At 42.5% G+C, this 27,965-nt stretch overlaps 1 protein-coding gene across 2 annotated transcripts in view; it reads right to left on the bottom strand.

Moving 5' to 3' along the window:
• The window catches only part of LOC124804875 (WD repeat-containing protein 55 homolog), a 52,919-nt gene that overhangs the window by 8,481 nt on the left and 16,473 nt on the right, over positions 1-27,965 (bottom strand). For both annotated transcript variants that reach the window (XM_047265241.1, XM_047265239.1), the window contains exons 2-4: positions 22,907-23,249; positions 4,767-4,949; positions 4,604-4,677 (exon numbers count right to left, since the gene is read on the bottom strand). In XM_047265241.1, the coding sequence (XP_047121197.1) occupies positions 4,604-4,677; positions 4,767-4,949; positions 22,907-23,241 (592 nt within the window). In that variant the 5' untranslated portion in view covers positions 23,242-23,249. The remainder of the gene's footprint in view (positions 1-4,603; positions 4,678-4,766; positions 4,950-22,906; positions 23,250-27,965) is intronic.

Raw genomic sequence — 27,965 nt, 5'->3', positions numbered from 1 at the left:
AGGTTACACGAGGTAAAGTCTGACTGACACCACACTGGGTCTTGAACATGGCCACTACCCTATAGTATTCCCTAAATTTTTGTCCCTTTTTATTATTTTGGGTTCTTCTGAGACTTTCTCCACATTATTTGTTCCATATAAATTATGCATTGTGTGGTCTCTGACTTGGGACAAGGAATAATATAACAGCAAAACGTTTTGTTGATGCTCTGTGGATATGGTTTTGAAAACATACGATTCTTTTGTATTAATGACATATAAAAGACACAGAATAACTTTTCAAATTAGCTTGGTGTTTTTATTTTCATTTCGATTCATAACACTACACCAAGTATGCACTTCCCCAGAGAACCTATCACAGGTGGCAACACCAACGAGCATAAGAATATTTAAGTGTTATCCTGCAGTTCCTGCCCAAATTCTTCATCATGTGATGTGGTACTGGGTTCTAAATCAAAAATACTTCCCTCAAAATGTTGTATAATCCATCATGGTGAGAAAGCAAGTAATAAAGTACATGATGTAACAATGCTGCAGAATGAGGTGAGTGGTTTAAGCCAGTTCATGACTGTTGCCACCTGTACCAGTGTTCATTGAAAAACCTGAGGAAGATGTGAAAGTATTTTTTCGGAAACTCGAAACTCTTGGGTTCGTGGTCTGATTCAGATAAGCTAGCAGTTGCTAAATTGAGACTCCAAGGAGCCGCACAAGATTTCATTAGCACGGAGCCGATTTGCGTGAAAACAGAAGTTTACAATGATTTTAAAACGGTAGTGGTTCAGAGGTTCAAACGCAAAAATGCAGCCAGATTCTGCCGTGAACAACTTCATAGTTGATTGGCAACTCCATGGAGTGTTCTGTGCACCACGACCAGATAATGGATATAATTGGAAGGAGAAACAGCCTTGGTCGTATTTTTTTTGTTTTATTATCCGCAAAATCGATTTTCGGTCACTTAGTGACCATCGTCAGTGCTGTAAGATACAATTAAAATTGTTAGGCCTAACAATTGTTGCGGATAATAAAACAAAAACAATACGACCAAGGCTGTTTCTCCTTCCAACTTCATAGTTTGTGCATACGGTGTGACGAATCTATCAAGCAATTCGCTGATAGAATCCGAAACATAAATGCTCAGACTTACGAGCTTGTAGAGGACGAAAATGAAAACCGGATCCAGCTTTTTGATGCCAATCAGAGAGCACTTGACACATTCATCCATGGGTTGTATGGGGGAAGAAGTAAACAAAGCAGTAAGACTCGCACGCTGTAAAAGATTTCAAGAAGCAGTAGAGGCAGCTGTTGGTTTTGTCGAAGAATTGAGATGCAAAAATGTCACGCAAAAAAAAGAACATTGCGTGTTCAACTCAAACGTGGAATGTTACCGATGCAATAGGCCCAGTCACAAGCGCAAGGACTGTAAGGAGAATGGGACCTGCCACAACTGTGGGATACAGGGTCACTTAGTGAGGAACTTTCACAACAAAAAGAAACCAAATGTGAGCAGCAGACAACTTGGCAGATCTTTAAATGAGTGCGGGGACGTACGTGCCACCACAGCGTCTGCCCCTTGCCCGAGACAGTGATTCCTGTTAGTGCACCTGAAAATCAATTCAATAGCGACTTTGTGATAGGTGCTGTTTATCGCGGAAAAATTATTAAATTATTGATCGACACAGGAGCACAGACCTCATTGATGTGGTGTTCTGTAGACAAAAGAGACAAGCTGAGACCGCCAATGTTTAATGTGCGGGGGCTGAACGGTGGGAAACTACATAACTATGGAGAAGTTGATGTAGAATTGTGCCTAGGCCAGGACAAATACACAGCAATGGTGCAAGTGGTTTCTGATAATGAAACGCGCTACGATGGTGTACTTTGATTTGATTTCTTATCTGATAACGGGGCAGAGATATTTGTCGCAGAAGGAAGGATCAGACTAGGTCGTAACAATTACAACCTGGAAAATAATTCTTCACGTCGCACTCAAAGGAGCCAAAATTCTGACATCGAGGGACCGATCAGCCCGACCGACGCATCAGTTGGAACCCTCCGAGTCAAAGTACAAATTACTCAGCCACAGCAAGTTCCTCAGGGAACAAGGAAGACAATCCATGTTGAAGTAAAGTCTCCCCTGATCAGAAAAGGAGCTCTGTTGTTGACTGAGCGGTCGGAAAACTGTGAATTATTGGACACAATGCATTGTTATGTTGCCCGAAGTATAGGTGTAGCTACAATGGTGAGGCCGATCGTGGCGAGAGTCCCAATAACAATAACGAATATGAGCAATACAGATGTAATTTTGCCACGAGGAACAAAGGTTGCTGAAGTGTCGGGCATAAGTAAAGATGATGTAATACCGATTCCAAATGAAGCAGCAGATGTAGCATTCATGGAAACAGATTCTTGTAGTGATATTGAAACATTGAAACAAGGAGCTGAAAATGAAATTGAATTAAAGAACAAAATTTGGAAGAAGATTGACCATTTGTCAGCTGATTATCAGAAGATTTTAGCACCTGTTTATTACAATGAATCATACTTACTAACCTATGCAAATCATTCTCTGTCCAGCTTACCCGAGGATGACAATTTAATTGCGGATATCCATGAAAGTGTAATAAATACTAATAATGAGTTAAATTTCTTAGAAGTAGCAACTAAAATTAAGTCTATTTAATCTTCCAATAATGCTAATTCATATTTGATTGTCAGTGTTGCGTTCTTTGTGCTTTTGTTGATGTCTCCTGTGTGTACAGCCTATGTAATGTATGAAATTGTTGTCCTGAAAACCCGCTCATCAGTGCCCATCGTCACTGTGTCTACAAACAGAATAAATGTTGAAGTGCCCCCCAACGCCGCCATTGGCGAGACAAACGCATGACGTCCAGGAGGTCGTCTCGAGCAATCTTCGGTAGCTCGTTTTCATGAGAGAGGGTGATTGTAACGGCAGAATTGTACGGCAGTAGCGCACAGTGGGAGAGCCGCCGCACTGTGTGCTCATCACGCGGAATGCTGACGGGAAATGGAATCTGAGTCGCACGACGTGGCGTGTACACAGCCACTGGCTACACAGAGCAATCTGATACCGCCCAGTTGCGAACATGTATTGCTTTCGACACAGTGATGACGGGTTATCAGACGCGCGTAATGCATTGTCGCACCATCTTTATATATAAATGGTAAAACTAAGTTTTCCGTGTTCCACATTCTGAACTACCCGAAACTACCGCCCACGCATCCCATCTTAATGGCAAATGGATGCAATAACATTTTACTCGGCCATCCAAAAGACCCCATTAGATGTACCTCATCATAATGCAGTTCCCAGAATGAGATTTTCACTCTGCAGCGGAGTGTGTGCTGATATTAAACTTCCTGGCAGATTAAAACTGTGTGCCCGACCGAGACTCGAACTCGAGACCTTTGCCTTTCGCGGGCAAGTGCTCTACCAACTGAGCTACCGAAGCACGACTCACGCCCGGTACTCACAGCTTTACATCTGCCAGTATCTCGTCTCCTACCTTCCAAACAGGAGAGCTTCTGTAAAGTTTGGAGGGTAGGAGACGAGATACTGGCAGATGTAAAGCTGTGAGTACCGGGCGTGAGTCGTGCTTCGGTAGCTCAGTTGGTAGAGCACGACTCACGCCCGGTACTCACAGCTTTACTTCTGCCAGTACCTCGTCTCCTACCTTCCAAACTTTACAGAAGCTCTCCTGCGAACCTTGCAGAACTAGCACTCCTGAAAGAAAGGATATAGCGGAGACATGGCTTAGCCACAGCCTGGGGGATGTTTCCAGAATGAGAGCTTCTGTAAAGTTTGGAAGGTAGGAGACTAGGTACTGGCAGAAGTAAAGCTGTGAGTACCGGGCGTGAGTCGTGCTTCGGCAGCTCAGATGGTAGAGCACTTGCCCGCGAAAGGCAAAGATCCTGAGTTCGAGTCTTGGTCGGGCACACAGTTTTAATCTGCCAGGAAGTTTCTTCTCAATGATGCGTTTAATTGCTAGGCGGGTTGGCAATTCTGTTTCAAACTCATGCCTCCACTGACGTGGCATTTCAATGGCATTATCAAACTTGAAAAGCCACTTTACAATAAATTTTCATTGCTCAAATGTCAAGCGTGCTCCAGCCATCTTGTTTTCTCAATACCTAGATGAAAGGACTAACATCTGTTGAGCCAAAGAACATACTACAACACACTCGTAACTCAAATCGAACAACAATATCGATATCACGATAGAGCCTGACAAAGAGCGTATACATTTTTCTGACGGACTCTGTATAATGATAAATACTTGTCTAGGAACATGAAAGTAAGTCATCACAATACAGAATGAAGCATCTGCAAAATGAGGTGGAGCTATGTTTTGAACACTGAGAAGTGTTTGGACATGAATTTGCTCATCAGCTCTCCCAGTCATCCAAATTTTGGTTTCTCTAGATCAGTTTATGTAGATGTTGGTGCATATTATTTTCACTCCCATCCTTGACCTATTTAACACATCTCTTAGCGATTTCTACAGTTCCTCTTTCAAAACAAAAATTAAACTGAAAGTATGTCATAATACACCAAATTTCAAATGTTTAATGTAACTGTACTCACCCTTCACTGTACCACTTTCATCTCCTGAAGCAAATAAGTTTTCGTCCATCACATATAAACAATATGGTGCATCTCTGAAAAACAGTACATGAACATAAATATTACAAATTGTACAACTATATTTCATGATGCATGCTCATAATACCACCATAAAACTACTTACTCATGAGCATTGTCATAAAATTTTTTCATTTTTGCACTTTTCACATCAGTAAGTACTATAGACTTGTCTTTCGAACAAGAAAATATTGTGTTTCCATCTTCACTAAACTGAATACTTCTGCATCCTTTAGTATGCAATTCACATGTCTCAGATACTTCAACATTCTCATTGGTGTACTTGTACCTATGGAAAAAATATCATTACATGGAAATATGCCCAAAGTAATAACTAAAAGTCATCAAACATTACATTAAAAGAGTCTTCAATAACAAGCATAATAAATGTTGTAAGTGTGAAAAAATTGACACTTACACTTCACAAGCCACTGTGTTCTACACAGATGATATCTTAAACCTTTGTTGTATACAAAAATGAGAGCTGACAACCGGTCACCACCACAAGTATATTTAAAAAGATGATATATACATAATCTCTTAGTTTATATATAAAAACAAAGATGAGGTGACTTACCGAACAAAAGCGCTGGCAGGTCGATAGACACACAAACAAACACAAACATACACACAAAATTCAAGCTTTCGCAACAAACTGTTGCCTCATCAGGAAAGAGGGAAGGAGAGGGGAAGACGAAAGGAAGTGGGTTTTAAGGGAGAGGGTAAGGAGTCATTCCAATCCCGGGAGCGGAAAGACTTACCTTAGGGGGAAAAAAGGACAGGTATACACTCGCACACACGCACATATCCATCCACACTATTATCTCTTAGTTTTTGAGCTTCCACACCCTTCTAAGCAAAAGTTACATTATGGCTCCCTCCAGTATTGAACGAAAACAATAGTTTGAACACTGGTGATGGTTAGGCTCCCTCCAGTATTGAATGGAAACAATGGTTTGAACACTGGCGATGGTTCAATGAAGATAGGACAAATTCCTCCTTAACTAGAAAAATGTTTTCTAGTGTACAACCTAACCCAGCAATGCTTCACAATTGCTAAACTTGTTTGGGAGTTGGATTTCCTCATCCTCCTTTTTACCTCTGTCCATCACCACCTACACCAACTCTGTTCATCTCCCACCTGACTCTCATCTCTGTTCAACTCCTTCCCCGTACACTCTCTGTCCATCCTTTCCCCACACATTCCCTATTTATATCCTCCCCCACACGCTCTCTGTCCATCTAGTTACCCTCTCTGTCCACCTCTTCCTTCCCCCTCTCAGTCCATTTCCTCCCCCCCCCCCCCCCCCAACCTGTATCCATCTACCCCTCCCCCTCTCTCTCTGACCTTGAGCCTCGGTTATTGTTTTTGGAAATTCAGATTCCATAATAATTTTCTAATAATAAGCCAATAAGCAACAACTACAACTTTCCTCTTTCCTGTGAAAATCGACTGCAAGGAAGAAAACATAACAGCACATTGTTGCGTATACAATTTTTGTTTAAAAATATATATATATAATGAGGAACAATATGTACGGGAGGAACAATATGTACGGGAGAAACAAGTTCTCTAATGGTTGAAATGCCCTACTATCTTTGTTAAAACTGCAAGAAAGGCAAAAAGAAAGAAAGCAAAACCACGCATATTCACGGCAGAGCACAGCATAGTATTTTATTTCCCACAGTTGGTTTTATCAGAAAACCTGTACATTGTTTTCTAAAGAAATTTATAGCTTATGTCTTTATGAATGTTTATTACAGTGTGCTCTAAAAATTGCACGTAACTGATGAAGAACGTTTCAAGATTTTTGATAACAACATTTCTCCTTAATATATTATGTATATACTAATACAATATATACAGGGTGATTACAATTAAAGTTAAACTTTCAAAGCGCTATAGAAATAACACCACTGGTCAGAATGACGTCAACTTGCAACAGAATAATATTGAAGAAGGGGGAAAACGTACGGCAGAAGAAAAAAAAAAATAGTATGAACATTGATCAATAGATTGGCGCTGTATGTGTCAGAATACATAAATGAAAACACTTGTCATGCACACGACCCATTGAAGTTGGTATAAACACGCAGAGTACACGGTTTTTCTTCCTTTCGCATCTGCGACGTTCGCCGTGACTGTCTCAATGCAGGATCGCACTCTCTTGTAAAGCAGTATTACAAAAATGATGACTGTGCACACGTCACTCTGCGGAAGTTCCTAACATTGAAGCGTTGGGAAAAAGGCATTGGTCCGATGACTCCCGTGGGTCTGGAGAAAATGATTCGGAAATTCGAAAAGACGGGTTCTTTTGGTGTGCAACCTGGTAGAGGGACGAAAGAAATTGATTCAACATCAGTGGCAGCAGTAGCCACAGCAATGCAGGAGGAGACGAGTGGTGGCGTACAAACATGTAGTGCATGGAGAATTGCCTGAACACTGGAGATACCTGTGAGCACGGTGCATAAAATGCTACGAAACATACTCCTTTGCTACTGATTCAAAATTACCCATGTGCACGAGTTGCTTCCTGTTGATCTGCCAATAAGAGAGACCTTTGCTTTAGAATTTCTTGCTCGCATGGAAGGTTTTGTGGACAGATGAAGCCCACTTCCACCTGACAGGATATGTCAATACACAGAATTGTCGAATATGGGCAAAATCCACAAGCAAATCAACCAGTACCACTTCATCTTGAAAACGTCACTGTGGGGTACGGGTTTACGGCATCATTTGTCATACGGCCATATTCTTTCGAAGAGACAGGTGCTTTTGGTCCTGTTACCTGTACTGTCACTGGTAAGTGCTATGAGTGTTTTTTGCACAACCATGTCATCCCAGCTCTCCAACAGCGTGCATGTGTGGACGGGACCATTTTTACGCAAGATGGCGCACCTCCGCACATTGCAAATCCAGTAAGCAGCTGCTAAAGCGCCATTTCAGAAATGCTAGAATTGTCAGCCACCATTTCCCTACAGCCTGGCCATCCCAATCACCTGATTTTAATCCGTGTGACTTCTGGCTGTGGAGCAATGTGAAAGATGTTGTGTTCAGTGTTCTGACTGCAAACTTAGCTGCATTGAAGGCACACATTGCGCAACACATTCTGAACGTGACCCCGGAAACACTTCAATCAGTTGTGGAGCATGCTGTTTCTCAATTTCAACTTGTTGCAGAAAACGGTGGATAGCATGTTGAACATGTTTTGCGCCAGTGCGGTTGGTGGCCACAGGATAATTAAGAACCAATGTCATTGAGGCTTTTTATGTTGTTTTTGGCCTCAGGACAATTAAAAACCGATGTGAGTGATGCTTTTTGTGCAGTTTTTGGCCTCAGGACACTTAAAAATCGATTTTTCACATCCGATGTGATGTGACCTTGCCGTGGTGGATGGGCTCACATAACTAACAGTATCACACCTGTACACCCATGCACATTAAGTAGTACAGTATGTCAAATGTACACCTTAGGCATTGTTGTATGATTCATTTGTAACTGACCACTATTAAATTCTGAACCTTACAGTGCCATTTATTGCCACATTTTGTTAACTATTTATTTTTCTTCCGTCATATGTTTTCCCCCTTCTACAATAATATTTCTTTGCAATTTGACATCGTTCTGACCAGTGGTGTTATTTCTACAGCTGTTTGAAAGTTTAATTATAATCACCCCATATATTTAAAAAAATATGTATCCTTTGTCAGTAAAAATGTTCATTAGGATGTCGGGCAAAAATTTAAAGTAAACTGGTCAAGTACTTCTCGAGGTTTTTTGGTAACAATGTTTCCACTTTCTGTATTATATATATTTGAAAAATATGGCCTATGTATGTCCAAATCTGAAGTAAGTTGGTCAACTGCTCTTCCAGGTCTTTAGCTGTCTCTGACAGAATTACAATGTCATCGGCGAACCTCAAAGTTTTATTTCTTCTCCATGGATTTTAATACCTACTCCGAATTTTTCTTTTGTTTCCTTTACTGCTTGCTCAATATACAGACTGAATAACATCGCGGATAGGCTACAACCCTGTCTCACTCCTTTCCCAACCACTGCTTCCCTTTCATGTCCCTCGACTCTTTATAACTGCCATCTGGTTTCTGTACAAATTGTAAATAGCCTTTCGCTCCCTGTATTTTACCCCTGCCACCTTTAGAATCTGAAAGAGAGTATTTCAGTCAACATTGTCAAAAGCTTTCTCTAAGTCTACAAATGCTACAAACGTAGGTTTGCCTTTCCTTAATCTTTCTTCTAAGATAAGTCGTAAGGTCAGTATTGCCTCACGTGTTCCAATATTTCTACGGAATCCAAACTGATCTTCCCCGAGGTCGGCTTCTACCAGTTTTTCCATTCGTCTGTAAAGAATTCGCATTAGTATTTTGCAGCTGTGACTTATTAAACTGATAGTTCGGTAATTTTCACATCTGTCACCTGCTTTCTTTGGGATTGGAATTATTATATTCTTCTCGAAGTCTGAGGGTACTTCGCCTGTCTCATACATCCTGCTCACCAGATGGTAGAGTTTTGTTAGGACTGGCTCTCCTAAGGCCATCAGTAGTTCTAATGGAATGTTGCCTACTCCTGGGGCCTTGTTTCGGCTCAGGTCTTTCAGTGCTCTGTCAAACTCTTCATGCAGTATCATATCTCCCATTTCATCTTCATCTACCTCCTCTTCCATTTCCATAATATTGTCCTCAAGAACATTGCCCTTGTATCGACCCTCAATATACTCCCTTCCACCTTTCTGCTTTCCCTTCTTTGCTTAGAACTGGGTTTCCATCTGAGCTCTTGATATTCATGCAAGTGGTTCTCTTTTCTCCAAAGGTCTCTTTAATTTTGCTGTAGGCAATATCTATCTTACCCCTAGTGATATACGCCTCTACATCCTTACATTTGTCCTCTAGCCATCCCTTCTTAGCCATTTTGCACTTCTTGTTACATAGTTACATAGTGGCAACTATTTATTCACAACCGTTACAAAAAGAGTTACATGTTTGCACCTGTTACTGTCCTTCAATGTAGTCACCAGCGTTGTGTAGAACCCTTTGCCAATGATGTGGAAGGCTTAGTATACCGTTAGCAGAGCCTGTTCTGTTGATGGTAAGAATGGAGCAATATACTGCCTGTCGAATCTCTGCAACAGTTCTGAGGCAGATGCCACGAAGTGGTTCCTTCATCTTCGGAATCAAAATCAAAGTCACAAGGATTAAGTCCAGGGAGTATGGTGGATGGTACAGTACTTCCCAGTCCCACCGACAGAACAGAGCTGCAACAGCTTGCGCTGTATGCGCCCGCGCATTTTCGTGCAAAATGATGTGTGGGTTGTCCAGAAAGCATTGCCGCTTCTTTCGCAAAGCTTGTTGCATGTGATGCTCCAAAAATGAACAGTAATACCGTGCACTGACGGTCTGCCGTGGAGGAACGTAATGCGTTAGGATAACACCATCACAGTCGTACATGAGAGTAAGCATAGCTTTAGACCGCCCCATTCGCACCATCAACAGAACAGTCTCTCCAAACGGTATAGTACACCTTCCACATCGCTGGCAACAGGTTCTACACAACGCTGGTGACTACTTTGAAGAACAGTAACAGGTGCAAACATGTAACTCTTTGGTACTGGTTGTGAATAAATAGTTGCCACTATTTAAGTTTCAACACTCATATGTAGCCTATGTCTGGCTGAATATTCATTGCAGTATGATGTAAAAATCTGAAGCACACTGGCCAAGAACTTTTGAGATTTTTTTATAATAATGTTTCCCCCCCTTTATATTACATACATATATTTACATTAAAAGTCTATAAGCCTATGTCCGTCCGTATGTTCATTAGAGTATCATTTAAAACTTTGAATAAATTGTCACCTACATGCATGGCATATGTACATAATATACATCACAATACATGTAGATTTCTCTGTTACATAATTTACCTTCAATTTCAGATATTTATAATGAAAATGGTATTAAATATGGAGTCAGTATTGGCAACAACAGATTTGCCTGAAATTAAGAATGGCTAAACCAATCAACAATCAAAGTTCATGTGTTCCCATTATGATGTGTATTAAATATGATGCAAATGTCACCAGCACTAAACCAATCAACAATCAAAGTTCATGTGTTCCCATTATGATGTGTATTAAATATGATGCAAATGTCACCAGCACTAAACCTACATCTCTGACTATTCAAAAGATTAATCTGATACCAAAACCAATAGTTTGTATTCGCATTCAGTTGCTCTGACAACTAACAAGCAAACTGTCATCTTCCAATCTAACTGAAAACCTTAGACTAGCTATTGATTAGTCTGCCACCACAACCATGATATTAAGGGAAGGGATGGAATGAGGAAAACCACCATTACACTAGAAACATATTTTTATATACTTTTTTTTACAGATTCATTAGGATGCCGACAGTCAACGCATTTAATGATGATATACTGTGGAATATTAGTCAGTTGTGCTTTCCTGTTGATGCACAGAAAACACTCCCAGTTCGCACTGGTGACCTCGACACACTCAAACAAACTGCTGATAGAATAGCTGAGATGAATCTATGAAAGACTGTTGCAACCATCTCTGTCAAAACAGACTTCTCTTGAACCATTAAAGCACAAATAGCTGAACTGTCTAAGCAAGTCACAGCACTACGGCATTCCACAATTGTGTCATGATGGTGACACACTTGCAGCAGAAACAAGCATTCATCCATCAGGGAGACAGCCACTGACTGTTTATAATAGAGAATTCTACTAATCTGCACTGACACAGGTGCTGATCTCTCTTTACCCTTCTTCTAGCCTTCGGAATACCAATGGCCATCACCTGTTTACTATGAATCAATTTTCCATTAACACTTATGGTTCTACATCTACATCTATACTCTGCAAACCACTGTGAAGTTTAGGCAGAAGGTACATCTCATTGCACCAGTTATTGGGATTTCTTCCCATTCCATTCATGTATGGAGCACAGGAAGAATGATTGATTGGATGTCTCTGAGCATGCTGTAGTTATTCTAATCTTATCCTCAAAATCCCTATGTGAACAGATTGTCCGCGAGGATAAAAAACCGTTTCAAAGTCCAATACAGAAAGGAACAAAAAACAAATCTAAAATGTCAGGATGCTACGGAAGAGTATCTAAAAGATGTCGACAAGATACCAGTCACCAGGTAGAAATCAAATCTCTTTTGTCACATTACTGATTTTTAAAAAACTTAAAACGTGAGCCACAGCTTGCACATCATCCTCTAAAATGTCTGGCAAAGTGGGCGGCAGCCCGACCCTAAGACATAAGTGGCTAAAATGGGGGCAGAGGATCAGGAAATGTCTGACTGTTAATGGCTGGCTACAGAAAGGACAGCTGGGTGTAGGGTCGCCACTCAACAAGTGGCGGTGACTAAAGTGGCAGTGCCCTATTCACAACCGAGCTAACATTACTTCCTCATGGCAAGACGGCCAGGAGGAAGTCGACCAGGCTGTTGGGAGAGGTTTGACTTCTCTGAGTTTCTTCCCATGAAGGGAGCACCAATGGTCATGCCAAAGTGACGCGATATGCTGATATATAAAAGTACAAATATCTCGCGAAGGAACAGAGTAAGAGGCGGGCCAACAGAGATGGACTGCGGCCTTGGCTGTAGCATCAGCAGCATCATTCACAGGCACATCAACATGGCCAGGAACCCACATGAACGTCACTTGGGCTCCCCCATCCGGGAACAAATGGAGGCAGTCCTGGATCCGTCGAACGATGGGGTGGACTGGATCTGGATCATCCACACTCTGAAGGGCACTGAGGGAGTCAGAGCAGATAACACAGCAACTGAGGCGGTGCCTCCTGACGTAGTGAACAGCCTGATAGAGGGCAAAAAGCTCTGCAGTAAAAATTGTGCACTGGTTGAGAAGCCGGTATCAAAACTTATCATCCCCGATGACAAAAGCACAGCCAACACCAGGGGCAGATTTGGAACCACCAGTGAACAAAAATATGCTATCAGCAAGTTGTGAGCGAAGTTCAAGACATTTGCAGCGATAGGTCAGCTCAGGAGTGGAATCGTTCGGCAACGAGCTGAGGTCAAAATGAACACAAACCTGTGCCTGAAGCCAAGGTGGTGAAGGGCTCTTGCCCATTCGGAAAGTGGCAGCAAGTGTGAACTGCAGCTGCTGAAGCAAGTGATGAAAGCGGATGCCGGGAGGCCACAGAGAAGAAACGTACATCTCATATTGGCGGTCAAGAATGTCATAAAAAAAAAAAAGGGGTCGAAGGTTGGGTGACCTGGCATGGAAGAAAGCACACGTATCACGCATACCTACTGAGTAGGATGTCGTGCCGGTATGACAGTGGTAGTTCACCGGCTTCTGCGAAGAGACTCTCAACTGGGCTAGTACAGTAAGCACCAGTGGTGAGACGGATCCCCAAATAGTGTACTGTATTTACACGGCGTAAGATAGACAGTCGTGCAGAGGAGTGGACAATGCATCCATAATCCAACTTGGAGGGATTGACAGAGATGGAGGAGGACAGTCCGGTCAGCTCCCCAAGAGGTACCACTCAATACACGAAGGACACTGATGGACCAGGTGCAGCGTGCAGCCAGGTAGGACATGTGGGGAGACCAACTGAGTTTCCTATCGAACATAAGCCCTAATAACTTCATTGCATCCACAAACGGGAGAGAATTTTGGCCCAGTCGCAAGGGCAGTGGAAGAAAAGCCTTGTTCCGCCAGAAGTTGACGCAGACAGACTTGGTAGTAGAAAAGAGGAAACCATTTGTGACACTCCATGAATAGAGACGGTCCAGACAATGCTGAAGACAGTGTTGCAGGAGACACATCTGCTGGGAGCTGCAATAAATAGCAAAGTCGTCAATGAAAATAGAGCCAGAAATGCCAGCTGGAAGGCAGTCCATAATTGGGTTGATGGCTATGGCAAAGAGGACGACACTCAGTATGGAGCCCTGAGGCACCCCATTCTCCTGGGAAAAGGTGTGGGATAAGGAGGAATCCACACGTCCTCAGAAAACTCGGTCTGTGAAAATTTCTGGATGAAAGTGGGAAGACGATCGCGAAGGCCCAATGCTTGCATAGTATGTAGAATTTCTGTCTGCCAACAGGTATCATAGGCTTTCTAAAAAATCAAAGAATACAGCCACTGTTTGTCGCTTCTGCAGAAAATTATTCATGATGAACGTCGAAAGGGTGACGAGATGATCAACCGCTGAGCGGCGCTTTCGGAACCCACACTAAGTATTAGTGAGAAGATGGTGTGACTCCAGCCACCACACTAACTGACCATTGATCATGCATTCCATCACCTTACAAATGCTGCTGGTAAGGGAAATTGGACGATAGCTGGAAGGAAGAGATTTATCTTTACCAGGCTTAGGTAGGGGAACAATAATAGCTTCACACCAAAGTGTGGGAAATAGCCCATCAGTCCAAATAGGGTTGTAGGTATCAAGGAGAAAGTGTCTTCCCACAGGAGGAAGATTCTGCAGCATGAGGACGTGGATTGTATCAGGCCCAGGAGCAGAAGACCCGGATGAGGAGAGGACGCGTTCGAGATCCCTCAAAGTAAAAGGAGTATTGTAGCATTCTCGATTCAAAGAGAGAAAAAAGATTGCACGAGCCTCCTCCACCTGTTTCTGACGAAGGAAGGAAAGATTGGGAATAAGTGTGCGTGGAATCAGAGAGAAACATGGCTTCGCTGGTGTTAAGGCACACAAGATTAAGATGATTAAGAAGATCTCCCAAAAGAGAACCTCTCGGGCAGGTGGCAGGCGAGCCCCAAAGAGGATGATGGGCATTGGTGTCACCGAGGAGCAGAAAGGGTGGAGGAAGCTGAGCAACAAGCTGCATCAGGTCTGCCCTAGTGACAGCAGAAGACGAACAGATATAAATGGTGCAGAGGGAAAAGGTAAATTCAGGAAGGAAAACATGGGCAGCAACTGCTTGGAGGTGGGTGTGCAAGGGGATAGGACAATGACAAACATCATCTCGTAGAAGCAGCATGACCCTACCGTGAGCAGGAATCCCCACTGTAAGGGAAAGGTCCATCCGGAGCGAAGTAAAATGGGAGAGAGCAAAATGGTCTTGAGGACGTAGCTTGGTTTCTTGGAGACAGACTACAAGTGGACATTGCAATCACAGGAGCAGCTGGAGGTCTGCCCTGTTATACTGAAGGCCATGGATATTCCACTGTAAAAGGACCATAAAATTTAGGAACACTGGAGAATGAAGAAGAAAGTCACCTAAATGGCCGCTTAGGGCGAGCTGTCGAGGAAGGACGGCCACTGGAATCCACAGGTGGAGGATCTTCATCCATCAACTCAGCGGGATCAACGGAGCTTCCTCAGTGTTGGTCAGTTGAAAAGGACCGACGAGTCAAAGAGGTTCAACGAGTCGGAGAGGGAAAAGACTGTCTGCCTATGGATGATTGTTTTGACTTGACAATTGGCAGAATAGCCAGACGGCTGCGAACTCGAGGCACGCAAGAAATCTTCCTGGGAATAATCCTTTTTGAACTGACGGTTCGCTGGCTGCGTTGCAACCGTCTTCGCCGGTGAGAGCGAAGAACAGGTAGCAGAATTTACTGCCCAGGAAGTGGGAGACAGAGGGTCAGCTTGAGGGCGAGGCGACTTTGCCGGCATCAAACTGAACTGTGATACCAATGCCCATCATCCTCTTTGGAGCTTGCCTGCCGCCTGCCTGAGAGGTTCTCTTTTGGGAGATCATCTTAATCTTGTGTGCCTTACCACCAGCGAAGCCATGTTTCTCTCTGATTCCACACACACTTATTCCTAATTAGACCTCTCGATCTGCTCTGCCCAGCTCACTTGACCTCTTGAGTGGTGTACTCTTTCAGATACTTACTCGAGTGACCACTTCCCTTGTGTCACTCACCTGTACAATCATACCCCACCACAGTGGCTCACTCATTGGAAATTCTCTCTTGCTGACTGGAGGCTATATTCCTCCTTGGCAGTGTTTGACAAACAGCCGTTTCCCAGCTGTGATATCAGGTCGAGCAACTCATGGATGTTATTCTCTTGGCTGTCGAATCCTCTATCCCTCGTACTACTACTTCTCCCCGTCGGGTCCCGGTCCCTAGGTGGACCGTGCAGTGCGGCAATGCAATTTGTGCCCGACGACATGTGCTTCGCGTCTTTCACCGTCATCCTATGTTAATGGACTGCATCTGCTACAAGTAACTACGTGCGCAGTGCCGTCGCACTATAAGGAAAGCAAGAAAGCATGCTGGGTTTCCTTCACCAGCTCGTTCAACAGTTTTACTCCGTCCTCTCTCGTTTGGGGTGGCCTGCGCCAGCTTTCTGGGACTACCGCCCACTCCCCAATCCCTGGTCTGACTGTGGCGGGAAACGTCATAGTCGACCCTGTAGATGTTTCCAACGCTTTGGGCCAGTAGTTTGCGGAGGTTTCAAGCTCCACCTTCCTTCCTCGGAAACCGGTGGAGGAAGCTCGTGCAATTTCTTTTCTCTCTTTGAATCGAGAATGCTACAATCCTCCTTTTACTATGAGGGATCTCGAACGTGCTCTCCTATCATCCAGGTCTTCTGCTCCTGGGCCCCATACAATCCACCTCCTGTGGGAAGATGCTTTCTCCTCAATACCTACAACCGGATTTGGACTGATGGTGTATTTCCCATGCTTTGGCGTGAAGCTATTATTGTTCCCCTACCTAAGCCTGGTAAAGATAAATCTCACACAAGTGTGTGTAGCCATGTTTTTTGTGGGTCGGGGAGAGGCTAACACGGTGCTGTAGCTTCCAGACGAAGGGACATTCGGTTTACGACTTGCCAACAGTTCCCGGGCAACAGGAAAAGGTACCTTCTCCTTCACCATTAGCTCCTGGACAGCACGCTTATCTTGATAGACGGGACAAGAATGAGAAGAAGCAGCATGTTTTCCATGACAATTAATGCAGTGGGGGGGAAGGAGGTGGAGAGGCGCCCTCGTGTGCATCCCTGCTACAAGTGACACATTTGGCCGCGTTTTTACATGACGTGCTAGTATGATTGAACTGGTGGCATTTTTTACACCTCAACAGATTGGGAATGTAAGGGCGCACAGAGATGACTTCATAGCCTGCCTTTATCTTCCTTCTTCATAACTCAACGAACAGCAGTAACGCCCTGTTCCAATAGATAATTAGTTCTTTCATCCTCTGTCAAGCCATCCAACAGCCAGGTGTAGATAACACTGCGGAACGAGTTAAGTGTCTTGTGAGCCTCCACTTTTATAGGATATTCGTGGAGGATTTAGGCCTTGAGTAGTTTCTGGGCCTGGAGAGCACTATCAATTTACAAAAGCAGCGTCCCCTTGCAGAGACAAAAGCATGGCTTCACAGGGCTGGTGATGCCATCCACACCTTTCTGTATAACAAAGGGGTTTACAGAAGCAAAAGTCTGGTTTTTTTCTAAATGTGAGACCACTAGATATCGAGGTGCGACAGGAAGAGACATTGAGGCAGGAGCCTCATTCCACTTTCTTTTATGTGAAAGACTCGGAGAAAGAGAAGGAAAATCAGTCATTGGGAAGAAGTAACCCATGATTGCCAGTGTCTCCAATGGCGTGCTCCTTCCAGCAAGGGCCCTCCAAAGGGGAGCCGCTTGCCTTAGGTGACTGTCCACACCTCAGGTCACACCTCCCGAACGACAGACAGAGGGACCAATCGACAGAGGAGAAGGTAAGAGCTCAGGTAATCACCCCTCCCTGGGCATGGCCTGTACCAGGGGGTATGTGCAGGCCCTACATGCCAACCCGGGGCTGGGAAATACCCTTTACCCAGTCTCCTGCTACACGTTAAACGCGTGGATGGCCGTCAGCCACACGAAGGGAGGAGAAGAAGAGATAAGAAAGAAAGGATGGCCTCAAACGCCACAGCGGAGAAAAAGGAGGGCAGTCCAGGAAAAGGGCAGTACAGGAGAGAAGAGTCCGGCAAGTAAACAAACACAAATGAGTTTCAAGAGCCCATGGAGGCACGAGACATCTTCCCAAGAGGAGGGAAAGCGACAGAAGAAGAGGAGACAAGCAGCACTAAAAGAAAAGTGGTGCTGCAAGGGCTGGGGGGCCGTGGTCACCAAGCACATACTCACCAAAGAGCGATGAGCCCCCTGGGGGGACGATTGAGTCCTGTTTGGTTCTACAACACAGCTAGTAATAGGTACCTATGCCATACCAACCACGCTGGCATCAAAGTGATTGCAGATGATTCACCATACAAAAAAATTGCTTCATCAGTATCCTGAAGTCACAAGTCCATTGCCTACTCCATTACCAGTAAGACACACAACACTACTACACCCAGGACAGCCAGTTCATTCACAGCTTTATCATCTGCATCTGGAAAAACTAAAGGTCACAAAACAAAACTTATATGTTAGCACAAGGGATATGTTGTTGTTGTTGTTGTTGTTGTTGTGGTCTTCAGTCCTGAGACTGGTTTGATGCAACTCTCCATGCTACTCTATCCTGTGCAAGCTTTTTCATCTCCCCGTACCTACTGCAACCTACATCCTTCTGAATCTGCTTAGTGTATTCATCTCTTGGTCTCCCTCTACGATTTTTACCCTCCACGCTGCCCTCCAATACTAAATTGGTGATCCCTTGATGCCTCAGAACATGTCCTACCAACTGATCCCTTCTTCTGGTCAAGTTGTGCCACAAACTTCTCTCCTCTCCAATCCTATTCAATACCTCCTCATTAGTTATGTGATCTACCCATCTAATCTTCAGCATTCTTCTGTAGCACCACATTTCGAAAGCTTCTATTCTCTTCTTGTCCAAACTATTTATCGTCCATGTTTCACTTCCATACATGGCTACACTCCATACGAATACTTTCAGAAATGACTTCCTGACACTTAAATCAATACTGGATGTTAACAAATTTCTCTTCTTCAGAAACGCTTTCCTTGCCATTGCCAGCCTACATTTTATATCCTCTCTACTTCGACCATCATCACTTATCTTGCTCCCCAAATAGCAAAACTCCTTTACTACTTTAAGTGCCTCATTTCCTAATCTAATTCCCTCAGCATCACCCGACTTAATTAGACTACATTCCATTATCCTTGTTTTGCTTTTGTTGATGTTCATCTTATATCCTCCTTTCAAGACACTGTCCATTCCATTCAACTGCTCTTCCAAGTCCTTTGCTGTCTCTGACAGAATTACAATGTCATCGGCGAACCTCAAAGTTTTTATTTCTTCTCCATGAATTTTAATACCTACCCCGAATTTTTCTTTTGTTTCCCTTACTGCTTGCTCAATATACAGATTGAACAACATCGGGGAGAGGCTACAACCCTGTCTTACTCCCTTCCCAACCACTGCTTCCCTTTCATGCCCCTCGACTCTTATAACTGCCATCTGGTTTCTGTACAAATTGTAAATAGCCTTTCGCTCCCTGTATTTTACCCCTGCCACCTTTAGAATTTGAAAGAGAGTATTCCAGTCAACATTGTCAAAAGCTTTCACTAAGTTTACAAATGCTAGAAACGTAGGTTTGCCTTTCCTTAATCTTTCTACTAAGATAAGTCGTAAGGTCAGTATTGCCTCACGTGTTCCAATATTTCTACGGAATCCAAACTGATCTTCCCCGAGGTTGGCTTCTACCAGTTTTTCCATTCGTCTGTAAAGAATTCGTGTTAGTATTATGCAGCTGTGACTTATTAAGCTGATAGTTCGGTAATTTTCACATCTGTCAACACCTGCTTTCTTTGGGATTGGAATTATTATATTCTTCTTGAAGTCTGAGGGTATTTCGCCTGTTTCATACATCTTGTTCACCAGATGGTAGAGTTTTGTCAGGACTGGCTCTCCTACGGCCGTCAGTAGTTCCAATGGAATATTGTCTACTCCGGGGGCCTTGTTTCGACTCAGGTCTTTCAGTGCTCTGTCAAACTCTTCACGCAGTATCGTATCTCCCATTTCATCTTCATCTACATCCTCTTCCATTTCCATAATATTGTCCTCAAGTACATCGCCCTTGTATAGACCCTCTATATACTCCTTCCACCTTTCTGCTTTCCCTTCTTTGCTTAGAACTGGGATTCCATTTGAGTTCTTGATATTCATACAAGTCGTTCTCTTATCTCCAAAGGTCTCTTTAATTTTCCTGTAGGCAGTATCTATCTTACCCCTAGTGAGATAGGCCTCTACATCCTTACATTTGTCCTCTAGCCATCCCTGCTTAGCCATTTTGCACTTCCTGTCGATCTCATTTTTGAGACGTTTGTATTCCTTTTTGCCTGTTTCACTTACTGCATTTTTATATTTTCTCCTTTCATCAATTAAATTCAATATTTCTTCTGTTACCCAAGGATTTCTACTAGCCCTCGTCTTTTTACCTACTTGATCCTCTGCTGCCTTCACTACTTCATCCCTCAAAGCTACCCATTCTTCTTCTACTGTATTTATTTCCCCCATTCCTGTCAATTGCTCCCTTATGCTCTCCCTGAATCTCTGTACAACCTCTGGTTCTTTTAGTTTATCCAGGTCCCATCTCCTTAAATTCCCACCTTTTTGCAGTTTCTTCAGTTTTAATCTACAGGTCATAACCAATAGATTGTGGTCAGAGTCCACATCTGCCCCTGGAAATGTCTTACAATTTAAAACCTGGTTCCTAAATCTCTGTCTTACCATTATATAATCTATCTGATACCTTTTAGTATCTCCAGGGTTCTTCCATGTATACAACCTTCTTTCATGATTCTTAAACCAAGTGTTAGTTATGATTATGTTGGGCTCTGTGCAAAATTCTACCAGGCGGCTTCCTCTTTCATTTCTGTCTCCCAATCCATATTCACCTACTATGTTTCCTTCTCTCCCTTTTCCTACACTCAAACTCCAGTCGCCCATGACTATTAAATTTTCGTCTCCCTTCACAATCTGAATAATTTCTTTTATTTCATCATACATTTCTTCAATTTCTTCGTCATCTGCAGAGCTAGTTGGCATATAAACTTGTACTACTGTAGTAGGTGTGGGCTTCGTGTCTATCTTGGCCACAATAATGCGTTCACTATGCTGTTTGTAGTAGCTTACCCGCATTCCTATTTTCCTATTCATTATTAAACCTACTCCTGCATTACCCCTATTTGATTTTGTGTTTATAACCCTGTAGTCACCTGACCAGAAGTCTTGTTCCTCCTGCCACCGAACTTCACTAATTCCCACTATATCTAAGTTCAACCTATCCATTTCCCTTTTTAAATTTTCTAACCTACCTGCCCGATTAAGGGATCTGACATTCCACGCTCCGATCCGTAGAACGCCAGTCACCCTTGAAATAGTAGCAGGGCCCCTACTCTATACAGTTCCTTAGAAGAAAATGGAAGAGCATCTAGCAGATCTACAGCAACTATTCACTATACTACAAGAACTTGGTTTAGTGATTAATCAGCAAAAATGTTTCTTCAAAGCAATGGAAGTAAAATTCCTACGGTACCTTATCAATGCACAAGGAAAACTGCCACCTTAAGCCAGAGTGGAAGGTATTCTTCAGCTTCCCCAGCCCACTACAGTATGAGAATTACATCATTTCTTGGGCTTAAAATACTTTCATAGACTTTTGTGTGTAATCAAGCATTGTTTGGCAGCACCTCTCAATGAAATTTTTGAAGGTTCATCTAAACTTGGAGACATGCTAAACCACGTTAACATGTCTCTAAGTTCTCAACAAAGTAACTCAGCCCATAACGGCTCCACTCGGTACCCCTGCCTCTCCAAGTCAACGCTTTGGACATGTTCCCATCAACATCATTGGACCTTTGCCACCATCAGAAGGTTCCCAATATTGTTCCACAGCAGCTGACCATTTTCCTGTTGGCCTGAACTCTAGCCTCCGAAAGACACAACAACAGTAACTGTAGCCACAACCTTCTTCCATGAGTTAATCCTACGCTTCACTGTTCCTCCCCGTGTCATTACCAATCAGGGCAAGCAAATCGAGTAATACCTCTTCAAAGCACTCAGCATTGTTCAGCATGAACCGTATTTAACCCTGCATCTACCATCTCGCTGCTAATGGTTTTGTGGAATGGCTTCGTAAGCAATTTAAGTCCTCCATCAGATACCATGCCACAGAGCACTGGGCTGAAAGTCTACCTATTTTCTACTAGGCCTTCAAAGGAGATCCCAATGTAATAACAGTTGAATTAGTGTACAGGCGGACAATTTGACTACCGGGAGAGCTGTTTGGTTGGTTGGTTGATTTGGGGGAGGAGACCAAACAGCAAGGTCATCGGTCCCATCAGGTTAGGGAAGGGTAGGTAAGGAAGTCAGCTGTGGCCTTTCAAAAGAACCATACCAGCATTTGCCTTAAGTGATTTAGGGAAACCACAGAAAACCTAAATCAGGATGGCCGGACGTGGGTTTCAACCTTATTCCTCCTGAATGAGAGTCCAGTGTGCTAAGCAATGTGCCACGTCACTTGGTGAGAGCTGTTTACCAACAATGTAATTGCAGGCTCAGATTATGTGCAACATCTTCATTCACAGACCTACAAGCTCTGTCGTGTGATTTCAAAGAACATTTTACCCATTGACTATTCATTTTCTGTGCCTTAAAGTCATGCACACAGGCTTTCATCGAGCATGCTGCTATTCGAAAACCTCTCTGACCACCACATGATGGTCCATAGAGTATTATTAGCATGTCACAACAAAAGTTTTGACGTTAATATCAATGTTTCCTCTGTCACAATAGCCATTCACTGACTCAAGCTGCCCTTCACCTGAGCTAACACCTAGATGCCATCTATGACTAGCTCTACGAGGACACTGGGCCCACCTAGTCTTCCACTGCCACCATCTACACATTTTGGCACATTTTGGGTGCAGAATACGTTTCAGCCCCAAAGACTGTTGACACATGGGGTGAGGGTGGCGGATTGGGGGGGGGGGGGGGGGAGGAGTGGGGAGTGATGTGGATAGTGAATCATCTGCTAAATAATTCATGTGTGCTGTGTAAACTCTTTGATTCTCCTCACTGTCTCTGAGCTAAAAACAAGGTATTGATGTAGACAATTTTAGCAGTCTTGCAATTATGATTACTTGTAATTAACTGTTATGTTGTGTGCACAAATAAATTTATTTTTACATGACAAGTCCGTGAATAGTACATATCACTGTCTTATTCAGCATAAAAGAGTGAATTCTGCACAGAATACAATCATTATCTAACAGTAATGCTGAAATATTACTTACAGTAGAACATCACCCGTTATACTTCCTGCAGCTAATATGTTTTCTTGAGGGTGAAACGAAATATCAACTACATAATCCTCACACTGTATGTCTGGAGGATGTTCTCTAACTTTTTCCTTTTCACGTTTTATAGCTTTCACAAGATCATCATCTTCTTCTTCTTCTTCATCTGCAGCTTCTTCAGGATTAGATGCATCTATAGCCATTCCTGAGGAACTCCCCCTGTTCTGTTCATCTTCACTGCTATGTCCACTGCCCATACTTGAATCACCTGCTGAGCTTTCAGAATAATCACTGTCATAGTCATCACTTGAGTCACTAGAATCTGACTCCATTCTTCTCTCTGTGAAAGTCAACAAATTTTTGGTTATTTATGCACTGTATAACAGGTACTAATCAACATACTGTTGTGAGCTCTGTGTGAAAGTACCTGAAAAACATACTGATTGTACAGGAAAAGATGAGAAACATATAGTCCTACTACAACACTAACATTTTCTAAAAATGTTATGTAGACAGCAGGCTTAAATTATTATATGATGTACAAAATTCTACATCTTATCTTATACTATTAATCAAATAAGCAGAAAAATAAGCATTCATCCACTTTTTCAGATGGTTCTCTGAGCCACAGTTGATGCTGTTTTTTTTTTTCATAACTTTATCAATGACATTTGCATGACAGTCACAAAGATTTCTAGCACTTCTCATTGACTTTGCCTTCAACTCAATGAGAAGTGACAGAAATCTTCCGAGAAGTGACAGAAATCGTCACAACTATCTTCTATGAGAGTAAATCAATTATTATCTATAATTTAGTTGTATTTTTGTTTATTTTGGTAGTACTGTGATTTTACGTTGATGACACATGCTTTATTTGTTGTTACATCTTTGCAATTTTCAAGCTGCTAGGTTAGTTTTGTTATTGCTGCCATGCTGTTAACCAAGGCTGCTCCGCTGTCTACTTGCACCAAAGAAGAGAATGTTCAGTGATCCATTTTTTGTGGTCGGAAAGCATATCAGGGACCGAAATTCATCGAAGACTTTAGGTACAGTACAGGAACATTGTTTCACCACAACAGGGTGTCTACAAATGGATTGAAAAATTCCAAAATGGTAGCACAAGAGTTACGCACGATGGAGGGGCCGGATGACCGTTTACCGCCACAAATGGAGAAACCATTGAGCATTCATGTGAAATGGTTCTCTTAGACAATTAACTATTGACAAAGTGGCAAATCGACTGCAAATTAGTCAAGGTTATGCCTACGAAATCATCCGCAACGGACTTGGATTTCATAAAGTTTGTGCAAGATGGGTCCCAAAACAACTCACACAGTTGCATAAACAAACGCGCTTGGACATCTGCAACAACTTTTTGGATCGCAATGGTAACGAAGGGGACAACTTCTTAGACAGGATCATTACTGGTGACAAAACACGGATCCATCATCACAAGCCGGAGAGTAAACAGCAGACTATGGAATGGAAACATCCACATTCACCGCCGTGCAAGAAAAAGTTCAAGACCCAACCGTTCGCAGGAAAACTGATGCTTACGATTTTTTGGGACGCACAAGGTCCAGTACTGGAACATTATGGGGAAAGGGGCACAACAATAAACAGTGTACATTACAGTGAGATGCTACTGCCAGGCTAAAGCCTGCAATTCGAAGCAAACGATGAGGATTGCTGTCAAAAGGTGTTGTGTTGTTCCACGACAATGCTCGTCCACATATTGCTGCCCATAGTGTTAAAACGCTCCAGAAACTCAAATTTGAAGTACCGGATCATCCTCCATATAGTCGCAATCTTGCCTCTTCTGACTATCACTTGTTTGTTCCACTCAAACAGGCACTAAGGGGCCGTCGATTTGCCTTGGACGAAGCAGTGAAAAAAGCAGTGCATTCCTGGCTCGTAGCTCAACCAAGAACCTTCTCTTATGAGAGCGTCAGGAAGCTTGTACAATGATGGACCAAGTGTGTTGAAACGCAAGGAGACTGTGTCCAAAAATGATGTCCTTGTAAGTTTCCTATTTGATTACAATAAAATTTTATAACTGCTTTGCGGATAATGATTGAGTTATTCTCATAAATGTCATTTATAAGTTATGAAAAATGCCTAGCATTAGCAGTGGCTCAGAGAAGACTAGATCAAATTCAGTTTTCATTCCATACACCCAAAAATGAGATGAATGTATAACATAAAAAGAAACATACAACAGCATTTGAATATAATACACACTTCCCTGTCCATTTGTCAGGATATTGTCATAGTATGTGAATACATTAATGTAAACTGGAACTGCTACGAATTAACACACTATCAGAAAGAAACAGTGATGCACTGTTAACAAATTTATCATACACAAAATACCTAATCTTGACTGATGAGAACAAGTGCTGTCAGAACGGAAATCTAATAGACATTTTTACTTAAGGGGCTGTTCCATGAGAACATGGACACAAACCTTAAAAACTAAAAATATTCTTATTACAAATCTGCTTATCAGTTCTGTTGGATGAAATGCAAAATTTTTTAATTTGAAGTTTCATTTTCATCTTAAGAAGTGCTGGAACTGAATGAATGGTTTTTTAGCTTGTCTAAAATTTCAGCTTATAGACCCTCTAAGAAATTAGTTTTCAAAAATACTACAATGATGCACTGTAAAGTAATTTATTAACAGAATATATCTCAAAAACTTTACAAGTATCTATGACCAACCCATTTCGATAGCTTATATTGATTTTATTTAATTAGTGAAGTCCCCAGGTTGATTTATTTTTTATTGTTGTCTCCTGTCATTCTGTTACTGAAAAGAAGCCTGAAATTTGTCTTTTAGGGTCAATGCAATTTCACAGAAAGCTTGAAATAGGCATGCAAATACAGATTTATGAGATAGATAACAGCCTCACAGCAGAGAAAAAAATATTCATTATAAACAATATTTTTAGTGGTAATGGAATGACACACTTGCAGTAATGGAATAACATAAATGGAGTAATGGAATAACAATAATTTTATAACTGAATTTGACTGTCATTCCTTAAGCTGGTGTACGTCAAATACATTTATATGTTGGCTATACTGCAATTCTATATGTTGGCTACAATGTTAGTAAATAATGGAGGGAAAATGATGAAGGCCTACAAACCAACAATGTACTTTTTAGAGAGAAGAAATTTACATTCATTGAGTCTGAAGGGTAACTGCTGCAAGGTGAGTTAATAAGCTTCTTCAGTAAAAATTACAATGAAATGACTAAATGGCTGCATACAACATGTAGAATGGAGTTAATTATTTTGATAAACAGTATTTATTGTTCCATAACCCATTCTTTCTCTGGGAAACAATAGCAATGCCAAATTATAAGAAAACCTCAATATTGCTAATAAAAAAAGAAGTTACTGAGTTCCTATGTACTGCAACAGGGTGTCGACTATCTTTGAAGGTCACTATGTATTACGCCTAAATAATAGACATTTTTATGTATTGTGTTGTTATAAGATCACTATATTGAATAGAATTTTTTATTTAAAACAGATGTTGGCTTATCACTAGCAATTTCACTGTTTCCACGATAATTCTCAAACAAGATATTTCATTTTTACAGTTGTTATCATGCCTTTCACATCAGCTGAGAAAGGGTTAATGATGAGATTAAGGGGAAGGATAAGGAAAAGTTGGTTTAAAAGGGAGTGGGGGAGGGGAGGGGAGGGGAGGGGAGGGGAGAGGGGGGGGGGGAGGGACTAAACTGCAAGGTCATCAGTCCCTCGTTCCCAGTAGAGCAATTACACAAGGGAAAGAAGAAAATGAAGAAGACATACGGCACAATAACAGGAGAAAGGAAGAACCAGAAGAACAACAGAAGAACAACAAACACTACAATGGGCAAAACAGTACAAAAAAAAAACAATAAAGCAGATTATCAAGCCAGCCACTTTGCAACACATTAAAGGCTCCATCCTAAAAGTCGTACGGTGGAGGACAGAGGTGGACAAAGAACATGCACTAAAACTCAGATCAAATGATAAAATCTACTCTCATGAATAAAACGCAAAACTAAAGCTGCTGTTGAGGCATTGTCACCCAACACCGAAGGTAGTGTGCTGGGAAAGTTAAAGTTCATCACAGAGTGGCTAAAAGTGGGCAGCCCAGTAAGAGGTGGTCGACTGCCATTTGGGAGTCACAGCGACACTGAGGTGGATCCTCGCAACAGAGGACGTAACCATGTGAGAGCCACATATGGCCAATGGGGAGCCGACAAAGGACAAATGATTCCCTGTGAGAAGTCCACAGGGAAGACTTCCACACATTCGCAGTCTCCTTAATGACATGTAGTTTGTTGTGCATACTGTTACACCACTCCGTCTCCCAAAGTCAAAAAACTTGTGGCGTAAGACAGAATGCAGGTCAGTTTCAGAGATGCCCATCACCAGGAGCGGTTTCTGCATAGCCTGTTTGACCAGCCTGTCGGCAAGTTCGTTGCCTGGGATTACGATGTGTCCTGAAGTCCACACAAACACTACTGAATGACTGGACTGTTCCGGGGCAGAAATGGACTCCTGGATGTTCACTACCAAAGGATGGCGAGGTTAGATTTGGTTGATAGCTTGTAAGCTGGCCAGGGAGTCAGAACACAGAAGAAACGGATGTACTGAAGTGCATAAGATATGGCCACAACCTCTGCAGCCAGCAGGCAAGGAACGCTGTTCAATATGGCCTCAGCGGGCATAGGCAAAGCCAATATTACCATCAGCCATCAAGCTGTCGGTGTAAACAACTTCAGAGCCCCAGAACATGTCAAGAATTGAGACAAAGTGACAGCGGAGAGCGGTTGGATTAATGGAGTCCTTAAGGCCACGCAAAAATTCCAGATGAAGCTTTGGCCAAGGTGTACACCATGGAGGTGTGCTTGAAGGGACCTCAAGTAGATGTGGTGAAGGGAAAGACTCCAATTTGGAGATGAGGGATCCCACGCAAACCGCAACCGCGGTGTACCGTAGGTCTCTAGAAGAGCGCAGCGTTCCAAAGGATTGGAAAAGGGCACAGGTCATCC

Source organism: Schistocerca piceifrons, chromosome 7, assembly GCF_021461385.2.
Source record: "Schistocerca piceifrons isolate TAMUIC-IGC-003096 chromosome 7, iqSchPice1.1, whole genome shotgun sequence".
NCBI lineage: Eukaryota > Metazoa > Arthropoda > Insecta > Orthoptera > Acrididae > Schistocerca > Schistocerca piceifrons.
Note: the sequence above shows the minus strand (reverse complement) of the source record. Positions and strands in the feature narration are given on the sequence as shown.